This window comes from Ctenopharyngodon idella, chromosome 14 (assembly GCF_019924925.1).
Source record: "Ctenopharyngodon idella isolate HZGC_01 chromosome 14, HZGC01, whole genome shotgun sequence".
Taxonomy (NCBI): Eukaryota; Metazoa; Chordata; class Actinopteri; order Cypriniformes; family Xenocyprididae; genus Ctenopharyngodon; species Ctenopharyngodon idella.
In genome coordinates this window covers 3,303,115-3,317,565 of record NC_067233.1, presented here as the reverse complement: position 1 = coordinate 3,317,565, position 14,451 = coordinate 3,303,115, and the positions used below count along the sequence as shown (strand labels likewise).

The 14,451-nt window shown below is 36.5% G+C and overlaps 1 protein-coding gene across 1 annotated transcript; it reads left to right on the top strand.

The window, feature by feature from the left end:
- The first annotated feature begins 6,461 nt into the window (after nucleotides 1-6,461).
- Nucleotides 6,462-13,506, top strand: cxcl14 (chemokine (C-X-C motif) ligand 14). Its single transcript, XM_051860699.1, has 4 exons — nucleotides 6,462-6,729; nucleotides 7,960-8,065; nucleotides 9,664-9,777; nucleotides 12,306-13,506. Exons 1-4 carry the CDS (start codon nucleotides 6,666-6,668, stop codon nucleotides 12,319-12,321), a joined length of 300 nt encoding a protein of 99 aa, XP_051716659.1. The 5' UTR covers nucleotides 6,462-6,665; the 3' UTR covers nucleotides 12,322-13,506.
- The last annotated feature ends 945 nt before the right edge of the window (nucleotides 13,507-14,451 follow it).

The window sequence follows — 14,451 nt, the reverse complement described above, 5'->3', positions numbered from 1 at the left end:
GTACAACTTCTTCTCTACTTTGGTATCTATCACCTTCGGCGTTCCCCAGGGTTCTGTATTGGGCACTTTTATTTTTGTATGAATGTATTAATTTATATGTATTAATTTATTTAGTTAGTTATTTTTGGGCAATATTTATTTACTTATTTACATACATATATATATATATATATATATATATATATATAACATTAATAGATTAAACATTGGCTAAAAAAAGTTCTACTGAGGGGAAAATAGAAATTGTATTTGCTGTAAAGTATAACTAATAAATGATGTTGTGAAATGTAGCTTTTCTACCCCAGGGCTTCTGCTAAATTAAAACTGTCTATTTAATGATCGCTTTACAGTAAATGAGATTCTGCCATTCGTCTCAAATTCGCCTGCAGACGAAACAACATGCAGCTGCTAGGATCCTTTCTGGCACCAATTTCAAAAAACTGGCCTATCTTTAGTAATACAAGTTCATTATAGCATTTATTTATTTGTGTCTTTGAAGCTCTAAAAGGTTTGGTGCCACTTTTTATTTCCAACCTTTTCCATCATTACACCTCTGGCTGTCATAAATCTTCAAAGCAATTACTTCTGTCCACCTCACGTCCCTGATTAAAGTTTAAAGGTGATCATGATTTCTCTGGTTGCAATAGATATACCACTGGTCATTTGATACTCCTGTACTATTATATATTAAAATCCCTTCCTCTATAGCCTTTTGAGCCAGTGTGAATTGTTTTGTTGAGTTGAATTATTCGAAAGTATATATGTAGCGCTTTGTTTTATTGTAGTAGTATGAGTTTGATTTTTTCCATTGTGCAACACGTCAAATGTGTCTTATAAATGAATATGATTTGACTAGAAATATCACATTATTAATGGAACTGGACTGACTTGTTATAATGTATTGTGTGGGTTGTTATTGTAAACGGGTTAATTTCAAAAAGGTTGGTAACAAATGATATTAAAAGGATCTCAAAAACAATGTTTTGTCCTTTCTCTGATGATCATACAGATTCATTTTTAAATTTGGTTGGTGTCGATGAAACTTACATAAGCACAACAACAAACGTGCCTTGAATAATATGAAAATGTCTCAGGAAGATGTCAAATCCACCACAGATATGTGATGAATAGATCAGCAAGCTCCAAAGACAGTGTTATGTAACATTATCAGAGATTAGTGTTCCCATCACATTTATTTACCCACTGAAACCCAGCTAGAAATATAGAGATGGACGGAGGTGTACAGAAACTGCGTCCAACATCTCGGCTTGTGCGATGCTGAACAGATCGACTCTGAAGGATTCTGGTATGTACTAATGCTTCTGTTTATATGTCAATGTGGGGACAATTACTCTATAACCAAAGTGTAAATTGTTCTCTCTAAAATAAACTGTTATGAAGTCAAATTATTTGTGACACTGCAAGTCAAATGCATCTTCTGTGTCTCCTGTTTAGGTCTTATGCCGTATACGTAGGCATGTTATTTAACGCAGGCATTCCTATGATTCCTCCAGGACCTTTAGAATGATAAAACTGCAATTATCCTGCATGTTCTCTCACGGAGCAAGTAAACGTGAAGAATCCGAGAGCCCGCTGGCCATCGGCTAACCCGACTTAAAATCATTACGTGCAATTACAAACACCACCCTTCTGTGGCAGCAATTTGCACAGACATGCCTGATCAAGAAAAAATGAGCCGCTTTGATGCTTGTTGACGTGCTGATTTGTGCTTTGTCATGTTGCGGTGCTTCCCTTTTAACAGCAGAGATTTGGTGCTGATATGCAGTACATTGAATACACTGTATAACATAATGCAACAAAGAAAATATTACTCAACATGACAGACCCACGGACTATATCATCATGCAACAAAGACATCTGAATGCATTAGTTAATGAAAGAGCAACAATAAAGTAAAATGGGCCTGTGTGGGTGGAAAAATAAATCACTTTACAGTATTTTCATACAGTCACGCTATTGCATACAATCAAAGGCCCTTGTTATAACACAACTAATTGTAATCTTGCTTTGCTTCAGAACCCAAATTGTGGCCCAATACAGTACAAAAGTTGTTCATCAGCATACAAAACGTAAACATAAATGCACTTTAAAACAAAAATAGGTTTCTAAATGTCTCTTCTTTTAATGTTCCCGAAAGCCAATAACTATCCTTGTTTCAAGTGTATTTAGTAAGGATATTCTTTCACTTTCTGTAAACTGTTTTCGAGAATGAGTGTGTGAATATGTGCCTCTCATGCAGGCCAGTAAACGATATGGGAAGCGATTAAGAGTTGCTAAGCTTGTTTATTTTGCTGGATTGTATGTTTAGTTATATTATTTGTATTTACAATCATTTTTTTTTTTTTTTGGAATAATCTGTCCGCAACCCTTTTACGATCCACCAGAACCAGTGATCTATGCATCAGTTATACAAAGTCTGAGGTAATATTCCATTGATTATCCGCTGTGGTAAATCTCAGTGATCCTTCTGAATCCTCTCTCTATTGCTGTTGCAAACAAACACTTTTCAAAGAGAAGGAGGATGGACTGCATGCCAAAAAATATGCTTTGGTCTGGAAGGGTCTTATAAACAAACCAAGAGTAATTGCTCCAATATGCTTGGCTGGAATGAGCTTCATTTTTGGAAGGTCAGTCGGGTCCTTTCACAGACCTGGAGGAAGGTGATCAATGATTGTTTTGCATTGCTGCCAGCATGTTACTGCATGGGACCGAGTAAAAGCAGCAGATTTGACTACTTAAAGCTGTCTTTAGAACTGGATTTGTTTATTTTAGATCACCCACTGATTTACCACTCCAGACCTTTCTCTGTGCATGTTGCCTCCTTATTTAGGTAACCTGCTTGTTGCTTAGTCTACTGTATATAGAGGCATTCACCAGTTAAAATGCTTTATTGGTGATGGGTGATTGGTTATGCCTGCTTCTGTTAAATTTAGCTACTAAAGTATTTGGACTCTTACAGTCTAAAAAATGCTGGGTTGTTTCAACCCAAATTTGGGTCAAATATAGACACAAACCCAGCCATTTGGGTTAAATTTTTAAATGAAAGTTTTAACCCAATGGTTGGTTTTGTCCATATTTTACCCAAATTTAGGTTGAAACAACCCAGCATTTTTTAGTGTATGCTACACTTAAAACAGCTAAAATATCAAGCAGCTTGTGAACACATTTCAAGTTCAATATTTTAGAAAGATTTGAAAAATTTGTGTGTAGATGTGTAAAACAATATATACACTCTAAAAAATGCTGTTAAAAACAACCCAAGTTGGAATGAAAATGGACAAACCCATCGATTGTGTTGTTTTAACCCAGCAGTTGGGTTAAATGTTTGCCCAACGTGCTGGGCAGTCTTATTTAACCCAACTATTGTTTAAAAATGACTGTATTGCTTGCTTAAAATGAACCCAAAGTAAGTTGGAAATTAACATTTATTATTATGTTTAATGAATAATAATTGAACAATTAACATTTAAATTGCTTATTACACTCTAAAAAATGTTGGGTTAAAAACAACCCAAGTTGGGTTGAAAATGGACAAATCCAGTGAATAGGTTGTTTTAACACAGCGGTTGGGTTAAATGTTTGCCCAACCTGCTGGGCAGTTTAATTTAACCCAACTATTGTTTAAAAATTACTACTGACTACTACTGATTATTATTTTTTTTTGTCTGTAGTAATTATGTGTCTGATTTTTAATTTCCAACCTATTTTGGGTTCATTTTAAGCCAGCCATATAGTAATTTTTAAACAATAGCTGGGTTAAATTAAACTGCCCAGCACGTTGGGCAAACATTTAACCCAACCGCTGGGTTTATCCATTTTCAACCCAACTTGGGTTGTTTTTAACCCAACATTTTTTTGAGTTGTTCAAAACGAAGAGAGAAAACAAAAGTATTGTGACAATTTGTGGACACTTTGTGGTTGCTAAACCTTGATGCCAGATGGTTATAAGTCATTATGGTAAAGCTCTACAAAGAGATCCAGCATAATTTGTTAGCACAAGCCAATTTTTGTATTGCTTTCTATGCAATAACATGATTATCCAAGAGTAGACAATCTCAGTATTATGACATTAACAATAAAAAATGGATATAGCTGCCTGTTTTTGGTATGACTGACAACATAAATGCACTTGAAAATTTGAGTTGATTTGGGTTAAAGAGGGGCATCGATATTGTCTATTACCATTAAGTCTCTATTACATCCAGTCAGACAGAATGAAGGGCGACTTCACATGATTTTCATGCTTTTCAGTTCTCCTGGACCTTTGGATCAAGCACAGACAGACATGAAATGGACTGAGGCATGGCTGATGACAGCTGGGATGAGGCTCTTGTCTGCAGACAGGTATTCAGATGGTTTGCTTTATACCCTCCAATCACCCACGCATGAGGAGGAAACCAGAAACAGTCTTCTCAGGGGTATCATTTACTGAGCCAAACACTGCACGGTGCCAGTGCTGACAACAATAGTTAGTTTTACTGTGTGACAAACAAATTTTATAATAAAATAATTTATTATAAAGTATTTATGAAAGTAAACAGCATAGTTTAGCAACTATAGCTAATAAAAACAGCGTACACAGGGTTGCTTATTGAATGAGCCTGTCTGACACACATAGAAACTTCCTTTGCATGTGTCTCTGTAGTGCAATGTGCAAATAAAAATTTGCATCTTAAAAAAAAAAAGTTTGCTGACTGTCTTTTAAACCTTTCAGAAGTCCTATACGTTTTTTGTCGATATGGGACCTGAAATCTTTATGAATTCATGATCATTACATAAATACAAACTTCAACATGAATAAAACTGCTGTTTTGTTTCTGTAATTGTAATAACTTTAAATGCCAGTGATGACTGCATTTAAGGGTGGACAGCAAGCAATTGACAAGCATTATGCAATTGTGTGTAACTATAGGAGATTTTACACAAACCCTAGTTACACTCTAAAAAACACTGGGTTAAAAACAACCCAATTTGGGTTGTTTTCAACCCAAGGGCTGGGTTAATATAAGACAGAACACATTGGGTTAATTTTTACCCAGCAAATTGGGTTGTTTATTTAACCCAGAATAATGGGTTGATTCATTTTACTGTAATACTAACTTATTTTTTCTTTTACTTCATACATGATTTAGTGTTTACAGATTAACTTAAATCCTCTAAACTTTTTTTTAAATAGCCTACTTCACACAACCACTGATAATTCCTTTATTTTCCATCATATTTTATAGTATAGCATATTTTATATAGTTTTTTAATACATATTGCCTACATTTAAGCTCGTTTAACAAATATTATAAGTAAAACTTAAACATTTGGAAGTAATTAAAGTGTAATCGACATGTTTCTGTTGTCCTGCTTCCACCGTAACGGCGCTGGATCTCGTGCCGAAGATGGCCCGAGTTCGGCGGGGGAACTGCTAACTTTAGACCGCCGCCTGCGTTTCACTTGTAGCCGAAAAATGCTGTGACTGATTCCATAACCTGTCCATAAATAATCAGCGTACAATTCTGAGAACATATTTTAACATCCTAAGTATTTATATTCTGTATCTTCTTGAATAAAATCACAAAATTTTATGTCAGGCATCAGGCGTTTCCGTCACGCGAAAAGACCGATGCGACACTCGTTTAGGTGACTCAAAAACAAAAAGCCCGCGATAAATAACTCAACCCCTGGGTTGTCATGTCTGACCCAGGATCTGGGTAACACAAAAACTACCCAAACACTGGAAAAAATAACCCAAAAATGGCCCAAAAGGCTCAACCCAGGACTTGGGTAGAAGAAAATAACCCAAGATTTTTTAGCTGAAAAAAGCATAATTTTTTTTAAATACATACACTATAATCATCGGCAACAATCTCTGATGAAAGCTATTTTAACATTTAAGAATTCTGTAATACTTAAAAAACAGATAAAAACAAACCGTACTCATACACAGATTTACTTAATTATAATTCTTTCTCAATGAAGTCTCAGAAAGACTTATTTAAACTGTCCAAGAAGTTAAAGGCTAATATTTTGTATTTAGGTCTAAAGATTCTCTAAAAGCAGAACTCTTATAGCTACTAAAGAAGATGTCCGCAGTGAATAGACTAGATTTACTTAGCTACAGAGAGAAAGAGTGCTAAACTGAGCCTTTATTCATGAGCAAGAATCAAATTAAGTGAGTCTTAAAAGGCATGAAAGCCAATGCAATTATCTCCCCTAACAACATACAGACTCTCCTAATAAACTTTATAACTCAATTTTATCTCTGGCATAGATGTAGACCGTCTCTTAAAACCTAGAGAGCTGCCTACCTAGACAGCCTCGACTGCGTCCACACGGCCCAAAAATGCTGTCCAGGAAGGCAGCTCGCTTGTTTTGGAGACACGGCCATAGTTAATTCGTCGGCGGGCTCTGCATATCAATGAGGCGCTCGAGCGTGTGTTTATAGAAGCTCCGCGCGCTCGAGAGACAGATTGAGGAGAGCGCGCAACGGTGTGCATGACGTCTCGCGGAGCACTTTCAACCTGCTACTGACATTATAGAGACAGAGATTGGGTTTATCATCAAAACTCACACTGTTTGAGGATCTCGATTATTGGATTTGAGTGGTACAAACAGACCGGAGGCTGCTGGAGGTTCTCAACAAACTATTTGGGATGAATCGCTGTACGGCCGCTTTGCTTTTGCTGGTTATCGCCGTTTATTCACTCAATACAGAGGGTGAGTGTGTGTGATGTTTTTTCTTTTCTTTTCTTTTCTTTTTTTTCTTTTTTAAATCTCATGTTTAGTAGGCAATAACAAAACAGAATTAAATGTTTTAGCTTCTACAGTCTTATCCGGAGTGATTTTAGTAGCTATAACAAACATTTATTCTTGTGTTTTATCAATGTTTACAACTTTCCCCACAGAATAACAGCGACTTATGCTGGTGCAACTGTCAAACATGTCTTCTTCTCTCTGACAGTCTAGTTCATTCTGCAAAACTTGGCCAGAGATAGTAAATAGTGTCTCTTTGTGCTGCTGGATGAGTCTGGTTGGCTTCTGTCCTGAGAGGCTGTTTAGAGATGATGCTGAATGAAGCAGAGAAGATTGATGAGGGATTAGATGTAGGTCAGCTCACCTGCCTCATAGACAGAGTGCTGAAAGAGAGTGAAAACAGCAAATGGCACTTTAATGAATCACCACGCCAGTGCTGTGCTGTTTGTTGATTTTGCACAACCTCATTTGTCAGTTCAGTCAAGTGTTTAAAGTTAGAAAATGCTGGGCAGAAACCATTTCAGGAAGAAATGTCCCCAACACAATCTAAAAAAGAATGAATAATTATATTTATGGCTGCTTTTCCTCACAAATTCTCACTTTAAGGCAAAAAATAAATTTTATTTATAGACGCAATGTTGAAAATCAGGAAACAAATGTGCATATTTAGAGTTGTAGTACTTGCACATTACATTTGAAACAAATCACATAAATATTAATAACCCTGGACCACAAAACCAGTCATAAGTCGCACTGATATATTTGTAGCAATAGCCAACAATACATTGAATGGGTCAAAATTATCGAATTTTCTTTTATGACAAAAATCATCAGGATATTAAATAAAGATCATGTTCCATGAAGATATTTTGTAAATTTCCTACAGTAAATATATCAAAAATGTATTTTTGTGAGTGGAAATGCATTGCTAAGGACAACTTTAAAGGGTATTTTCTCAATATTTAGATTTTTTTGCACCAATACATCAATGGATAGCTTATTTATTCAACTTTCAGATGACCGATTGACTGGTTTTGTGGTCCAGAGTCACATTTTATTAAAAGAAGCACATCTGTAAATATGACATTCACATTGGCTTTAACATTTTTGGCTTTATGCATTTATAATGTAACTTTATATTCTATTGCATGATTTTTCTCAAGACTAAACCTTGCCTTTTTACTCATTTCTCAGCATATAAGTGCAGATGCACAAGAAAAGGCCCGAAGATCCGGTACAAAGATGTGCAAAAGCTGGAGATCAAGCCTAAACATCCGTACTGCCAAGAAAAGATGATATTGTGAGTTGGAAAAAATCTTGTTTGGGTCTGTAAAGTGTGTATCTATTTTATTACTATATTCATGACTACAATTGAAATAGCTTCTTTAACTGGATAAGAATACCAGGCTTTTATAGACCAGTCTTATAATAAGATCTTGCTAAGAAAATAATAATGTAACTGAGGTGAGGCATTTCAAGCATGTGTGTAGATTGTCATTGATGTAAAAAAAGAAAAATAAATAAATAATAAAGTGCCATCTGCTCCAGAACCTGCTAGAAAGGTCAAGCATGGTCATCCAGTTCAATCCAGTCGCCACCAGTTCAAACCAGACTGCAGTTGTCTGGTAATCCAGAGGATCGACCACCAAAACCATTCGGGCTAGCTGATGACCATAAATGACCATCTTAGATCAGCCATACACCTTGTAAAACCGCTTTTTAGCTGGATTTTCCAGAAGGATCTGAATGACAGTTTAGTGGCACACGTGCAGTGCAGGAGAGAGCTTAAAATGGACTCAGCGTGGTTTTGTTATGACAATGCATTCTCTTCATGAAACCTATAAGATCCAAATGTGTTTTCTCTGATGGAAAGCAAAGTTGTCTTTGTGTGATAAGCTTGTCTTTTTGAACATTAATATGCATTACTGTTCCATCTGCTGGTCATATTAGGTATTGCAGTGCATTTACAGAGCTGGAGATTTCTAGTAAGGTTGTGGGAATATTCTGAGCATTAAAATGTTCTTATTAGTAAAATGAGACGTTTATCCAACAGCATAAAAGAATAAAATCTTATAACATATGGATCAGAGAGAGATCCAGAAATTCGGTGAATTTAAAAATGGTCGGATGTGAAACTTACTTACTTGTCAGTAATATTTGAAGTGCACAGACATTCTTGATTCAGGTGCTGTGATCATTTGACGATTATGTAATATCTATAGTATTTCATTTGGTAATTATGCTTAGTAAGTGCAATTCTGTATTTATTAGTTTTGTGGCTAATCTTTTTTGATAATAAATCTGTGGACATTTGCATTCGTGAGCTCTGACCTCAGAGAAAAACAAGACTGTGCTGAGAATGTTCCTTCTCTCCAGTAAATGGCACTGGATTGTAAGCGTGAGTTTAACATTCTAGAAGCTTCTCCAGTCTCACAAGAGCTCCTGTGAGTTTAGAGACAACAAACATGTGCTTTTGGCTGCACAGGTGAATAATAAAGTAAAAAGAAAATCAAGAAGAAAAAAAGACTCCTGGTCAGTGTGATTCAGTGACTCCAGCAATGTGGTAAACATCTTAACAGGCGAAATTGAACTGAAATCTGCTTTGGTTTCGGATTTGTTTACTGGTCACGTGTTCAGCAGAGCATTCTGTGGTCATGATGATTCACCTCTGAATCGCTTAGAAAGTTTGGACATCTATTTTCCACCTTCTGCTTCTAATCTGAGTGATGATTTTTCTCAAATCTCCAATTTCTTACAGTTTCTTACATTTAGTAACGGGAATGAAAATCCATGCATGTTTGTGTGGCTTAAATGACTAATCTTCTCCCCTTGTCTCTTCCTGTTTACCCATCTTCTCCTCACTTCCACTCATTCCTAATTTTTCCCATGTGTTTATAGTGTCACCATGGAGAATGTGTCCCGTTTCAAAGGTCAAGAGTATTGCCTGCACCCCAGACTCCAGAGCACTAAGAACCTTGTCAAGTGGTTCAAAATCTGGAAGGACAAACACAGGTAAGTGTAACATAAAATGTTTGCTGATCGTCACGAGGTTTGAAACATTGCTAGATATACACGACTGCCTGCCAGCACCGCAAAGTCAACGTGAAACACAGTTTAAAATCCAAATTACTTACGTAATCTGACATATTTCCAAAGTTAAATATTAAACAGATATTACGTGAGAAGAAAATGGACTATTTAATCTATCAGGAATGGATTGTAGTTGTTGGGAACAGGTTTGCATTGTCAGCCGAAAATGAAAGCTGATTTTATGATTTTATGTTGACTTTGAGATGCACTCAGTTCTTTATTAAAAGAGGAAATTTAAAAAATATATTTACAGTGACCATGAAATCATAACTGAAAATGATTGGTTTTTTTTTAATGTTGCAGTGTTTATTATAAATAATAGTGTTTTGTAGTGTTTATTATAAATTTTCACTCAGATATACTTTACAGTAGGGGCTTTCACACCACAGGAATGTTTTCACTTTCTATATAACTATTGGTGGAAATACCCCCTATTTGGCGCAGAAACAGGGAACGATTTTAGTCATTGGAGGGAATTCATGGACTAAATTAGCTCCTACTTCAGAGTAGGGTCTAACCCAACACAATAGGAACTACCAGTGACATAAGTGTATGTTGATTGGCCGAACGTATGCCATACGTAATACCAGCACCCACCATTTTTAAGCCGTGTAAACTAGAGGTCTTCTCGGGTCCCAAAATCAATACCCGACCCGAATCACTTCCTGCCCGAACCCGACATGCATAAATACATTTTTTAAAAGAAAAAGCCGAGTCTGACACGACTCGATGGCATTTATTTTCAAAAGTTATTTACAAGTTATTTATGAGTTCGGCTTTCAATTGTGACCAGTGGATTGGAAAAATAAACATGATAGCTCGATAAAAATTAAATCGATAACCTAATAAATCATGGACTCACTAATGTTGTCTGCAGCTCAAAAAAGAAAGCCTTGATTGAACACGCAGAAGCGAGTGGCGAGTGGCTTTTCCTGATGGATCTCAGATATAAGATGGATTTCTGTGTGCAAGGTTACAAAAGTTTGTTCCTTTTCTACATGCGTTTCTCAAAAATGCACATGACGTGAACCAAATCACTCATCACTGGAACCTCATTACGTCCTATAACTTTTAGCCTAATGTTATTTACCTTACCATAACATGAATAAAGTTTATTATTCAAGGGTTAGTTCACCCAAAAAGGAAATTTCTGTTATTAAGTACTCACCCTCATGTCGTCCCAAACCCGTTAGACCTTCATTTGTCTTTGGAACACAAGTTAAGATAATTTTGATGAAATCCGAGGGTGTCTGATCCACACATAGGCTGCAACGTCATTGCACCTTTTGAGGTCCAGAAAGGTAGAAAAGATAAAAATAGTCAACATGACTGCAGTGGTTCAACCTTAATAATATGAAGCGACACAAATACTTTTTGTGCGCAAAAACAAAACAAAAATAACTACTTTATTCAAAAAATTTGTCTGTCCCCTGTCATACTGCTATGCTATTTTCGTTGCAGCGCTTCCATGTTCACATCCGAACGCGGGCTCGTTATTGGTAACTTAAACAAATAAGCACAAGTCAACCTGCTATACCAAACAAAACCACAAGGAGACGCCAAAGGACTGCATATAGCAGCTATATGGATCCATTCAGAATTATTAAACACACCAAAATACAAATGAAAAATAAAAACATTCTGAATGTGTGGAAACTCAGCGATCTGAAGGCGGTTCGATGTCATCAGTGAACAGTTTCTCTCTCAGAACAAGCATTCGTGTCTATGCCCATGTGTACATAAAAACCACTGATCCTCACAAACTCCTCCAAAACACACTTGTTCGGCAAGCATCCATTATAAAACGCTCACAGTACATTAATTTTGACAACTACGCGAATATATTGAACTGTGTTCATGCAGAAATACGATGTTTTTGCAATCAGTGAGCCAAGAGCGCACATGCATTGTTTGTTTGTGCATAGTAGGGGAAAAAAAATATTATGGTAGTCAATGTGGGGTGAGATCTGCTTGGTTACAAACATTCTTCCAGAAATCTTCCTTTGTGTACAGCAGAACAAAGAAATCTATACAGGTTTGGAACAACTTGAGGGGGAGTGAATGATGACAGAATTTTCATTTTTGGGTGAACTATCCCTTTAAATCACTCTTGGCTGGCTTACGTCACTTCAGAGTTCCTGCTCACGGTGTGAATTCAACCAGGAAAATTACCTTAGGGGAAAAATTAGTTTATGGGAAACCATACCTGGTGGCTAGTTCCTATAATGACCCAGTGAGAAAGTCCCTAATAAGGAAGAAAATACTATCACAATTTCTGTTTTATGCTGACTTTTAAACCATGTACACTTGCGTGAGATGAAGACTCCACACCAGTAGGTGTCACTATAATCCCACAACGAGTGGCATATTGGGCAGCAAAAAATACTTTATGCATCTTTAAAAATGCCAGTATAACCCCTCACAAATGTTTGTTTCTCGTCCCTTTGTAGGGTGTACGAGGCCTAATCGTTCTACATTATGCACGAGGCTGAAAACATTGTGGGATGCACAGCACTACCAGTGAACTGTGGATGACCAGAGGACCAATTTTTTTAAAGCATGACAAAGCATATACCCAGACAAGCTTACAATAAAGCACACCAGTCCATTTTATTAAGTTATATTAATGTGGAATAATTTATAGTCATACAGAAATGTTTATGTTGAGCCAAATGTGCAGTTATGGCAGAGAAAAGCGCCATCTGTAAGAAGTGACCATTACATTTTGCAATGTGTAATGTTTTCTGAAGCATCAGTTCTTGGTCTGATTCATTGTGTTGTGGCATATAAAGGAGTCCTGACACTATATTTGGATACTGTCTGGTTTGAAACTACTGTGATATACTATCCACAAGTGTCAAAGTAGATCTTAGAGTTCTCGCAGTACAAATGAACAGAAATATTGAGGATGTGTAAATAATATCTTCAGAGAGTTTACGGTGTTCTAAGCCAACATCCAACCGGTAAAAGGAGGGAAAGTGTCTTTCTTCACAATCATTTTCCAAACATTGTTTCTCATCGATCTGCCCAAAAGAGCTTTCTTATGTAACTTATTCACTTATTACTTTGGAATTTGGTACTTCATGGTGAAGTAAAGGAGACAATGCTACGTTAAATACTATAAACAGTTTAAATCATATCATACCTTTACTTTATATTTACACATATACTTTATTCCTCTGTGGACATGTACTGTCACACGACAAGCACGTGACCCTTGGGGCCTGCAGTAGGTCGTGTTTAAAATGAAGCTTTTTATTTAATATTGGCCCTCCTATCAGCACAATATATGTGCCTCCTCCTCTTTTGAGGTGTGCAGGATTTGTAAGCTATTGTTTTAAATTGTTTGTTTGGTATGACTGTGTTTTTCTTTTTGGTAAATGGAATGTTTCTCGTCTCTTCTTGTACATCAGATTGTATGTATAAGCACACAGAATAGGTTCTTGTGTATGGACCACCTTGCCTATAGTCTAGCTCGTTCTGAATTTATTAGTGAAGCCTATGTATTGTATCACAGAATTGTTGTTTTACTATTTAAATAATAAATAATAGAAATGTTTTGAGTCTATGTGTTTGGACTGACCCACCAAACACAACTTAAGTCCAAGGAGTGTAATCTTCAAGCACAGCAATAAACATTTAAATAAATCACAGGGTGTGTCTTGTTTATATTGTGATCACCGGTTCAAGAATGTTGGTTGTGTCAGTGTTGGCAGTAACCAGTGGCGTAACTTTGTTTTAAAAAGTGGGTGGGACAGGAATGTGTGTGTCGAGAATGTGTGTGTATCATTATAATAATAAATGCACAAAATTTATTGACATAGACCTCATGTTTAATATGATAGTTTCGTCCTTACATCTACTATAATATAATATATAGTTAGTCTCGAAAGTATTTACATTAGTCAGTAAATACGTAAATCCGCATCTGATATCAGATTGTCCTGATGGACTAGAGGTAGAACTTTTGTTCAGCATGCCAGAGGTTCTGGGTTCTAATCCGCCCTCGTGTTATTTAATTTTTTTCTCATTAAAACCAAAGATGTTCATCAGTGATTGTTTATCAAGAGCAGAGACACGTTTATGTGCATTTTGTTTGTGATTTCACCAGAACGAATAGAGTCTGCGGCCGCAACATCGATAGATTGAAGCGCTCGTCCGTGTGAAGACTGCGCACCGTGCACGAGCGCAAAGAGAAAACTGTTGCGCGCTGATAACAGCGGCAACGAGCACTCAACGTGATTTCAAAAACGACACATCCCAGCGCCAGATCGCCTATTATTTAACACAAACGAACGAATTGTTAATAAACTAGAGATGTTTCTTTTGTATTAGTATACATCCGTGCTGCGAGATGTTTCAAAAAGTGGTGGGGACAATATCGACCCTGGCAAAAAGTGGTGGGGATATGTCCCACCCGCCCCACCCGCAAATTACGCCTATGGCAGTAACGCATTACAAGTAACATGAGTTATGTAATCAGATTACTTTTGAAGTAAAGTAACACATTACTTTTAAACAATTTCGAAGAAAAAAAGTAACATGTTAACTTTGTTTTCCCATTTATTGACTGACAGCGGCCTGTCCCCATGTTTA

Bases quoted from the DNA above. Each gene is read 5' to 3' on its own strand.
- cxcl14 (XM_051860699.1), top strand. From the start codon at position 6,666: ATGAATCGCTGTACGGCCGCTTTGCTTTTGCTGGTTATCGCCGTTTAT. The intron at 6,730-7,959 runs GTGAGTGTGTGT...CTCATTTCTCAG, and splicing joins TTATTCACTCAATACAGAGG to CATATAAGTGCAGATGCACA. The intron at 8,066-9,663 runs GTGAGTTGGAAA...ATGTGTTTATAG, and splicing joins TGCCAAGAAAAGATGATATT to TGTCACCATGGAGAATGTGT.